This window comes from Corapipo altera, unplaced genomic scaffold (genome assembly GCF_003945725.1).
Source record: "Corapipo altera isolate COAL_440 unplaced genomic scaffold, ASM394572v1 59511, whole genome shotgun sequence".
NCBI classification, from domain to species: Eukaryota; Metazoa; Chordata; class Aves; order Passeriformes; family Pipridae; genus Corapipo; species Corapipo altera.
Window position 1 is genome coordinate 871 of NW_020886211.1, and position 1,535 is coordinate 2,405.

General features: G+C 63.0%; 1 protein-coding gene across 1 annotated transcript in view; it reads left to right on the plus strand.

The window, feature by feature from the left end:
• The first annotated feature begins 373 nt into the window (after positions 1 to 373).
• Positions 374 to 1,535, plus strand: part of LOC113941081 (potassium voltage-gated channel subfamily A member 7-like) — a 3,204-nt gene continuing 2,042 nt past the window's right edge. Inside the window, exon 1 of the mRNA XM_027632241.1 lies at positions 374 to 949. Within this exon, the coding sequence (XP_027488042.1) occupies positions 389 to 949 (561 nt within the window). The 5' untranslated portion in view covers positions 374 to 388. The remainder of the gene's footprint in view (positions 950 to 1,535) is intronic.

Sequence of the window (1,535 nt, forward strand, 5' to 3'; positions counted from 1 at the left end):
CTTGAACGCCAATATTTTAGGGGTCCTCCAAATCTTTGGGGTCCTCCAAATCTTTAAGGCCCCCTCGAACCCCCAATATTTTAGGACCCCCCCCAAATCTTTAGGGGTCCCCCCCCCCGTGCCCAAATCTTTAGTGAACCCCAAATAACTTCAGAGTCTCCCAAATCTTTAAGACCCCCTCGGACCCCCAATAATTTCAGGACCCCCCCCAAATATTTAGGGTGTTCTTCAGAGTCTCCTGAATCTTTAGGACCCCCTCGGACCCCCAATAATCTCAGGGGGCCCCCCTCCAAATCTTTAGGACCCCCTTGAACCCCCAACACTTCCCTCGGTGCCGTCCTCGCCGCCCCCCGCCCGCCCGGGGGGTCCCCCCTCGCCGCCCCCGGCCATGGGGGAGCCCCTGGGCTGCTGCGAGCGCGTGGCCATCAACGTGGCCGGCCGGCGCTTCGAGACCCTCGGCCGGACCCTGCTGCGCTTCCCCGACACCCTCCTGGGGGACCCCCGGCGCCGGCGCCGCTACTTCGACCCCCAGCGCCGCGAGTTCTTCTTCGACCGCCACCGCGGGGCCTTCGGCGCCGTCCTCTACTACTACCAGTCCGGGGGGCGGCTGCGGCGGCCGCCGGACGTGCCGCTGGACGTGTTCCTGGAGGAGCTGCGCTTCTACCAGCTGGGCGACGAGGCGGAGGAGCGGCTGCGCGAGGCCGAGGGCTTCTCGGTGGAGGCCCCGCCGGCGCTGCCGCGGGGCGGGCTGAGGCGCCGGGCCTGGCTGCTGTGCGAGCACCCCGAGAGCTCGCCGGCGGCGCGCGCCGTGGCCCTGCTCTCCGTGCTCGTCATCCTCGTCTCCATCGTCGTCTTCTGCCTCGAGACGCTGCCGCAGTTCCGGCCCGGCGGCGACGATGGCGACGGGGACGCGCAGGTGAGGCCCGACGGGGGGGTTGGAGGTGTCGTGGTCGTCGTGGTCGTTGTCCTCGGTGTCCTCAGTGTCCTCGGTGCCCTCGTGGTCGCCGGCCTCAGGGTTGGCGTTGTCAGCAGGGTGTGTGCTTGGTGTCACCGTCCTTGGTGTGCTCATTGTCACCATCACCATCCTCACCATCATCATCCTCACCATCATCATCCTCAGTGTGCTCATTGTCACCGTCACCATCCTCACCATCATCACTCTCACCATCATCACCCTCACCATCATCATCCTCACCATCCTCAGTATCCTTATTGTCACCATCATCATTCTCACTCTCCCCAGTGTTCTCGTGGTCACCATCATCGTCCTCACCTGTGTCATCCTCATCTTCCTCATCCTCAGTGTTCTCATGCTCACCATCCTCATCCTCACCCGTGTCATCCTCACCATCTTCATCATCACCATCACCATCCTCACCATCCTCACCGTCACCATCCTCAGCGTCCCTGTTGTCACCGTCCTCAGCCTTGGTGTCATTGACAGGGTGTGTGCTTGGTGTCACCGTCCTCAGTGTCCCCCTTGTCACCGTCATCATCCTCACCATCCTCAGTGTTCTCACCCTCACCATCCTCAT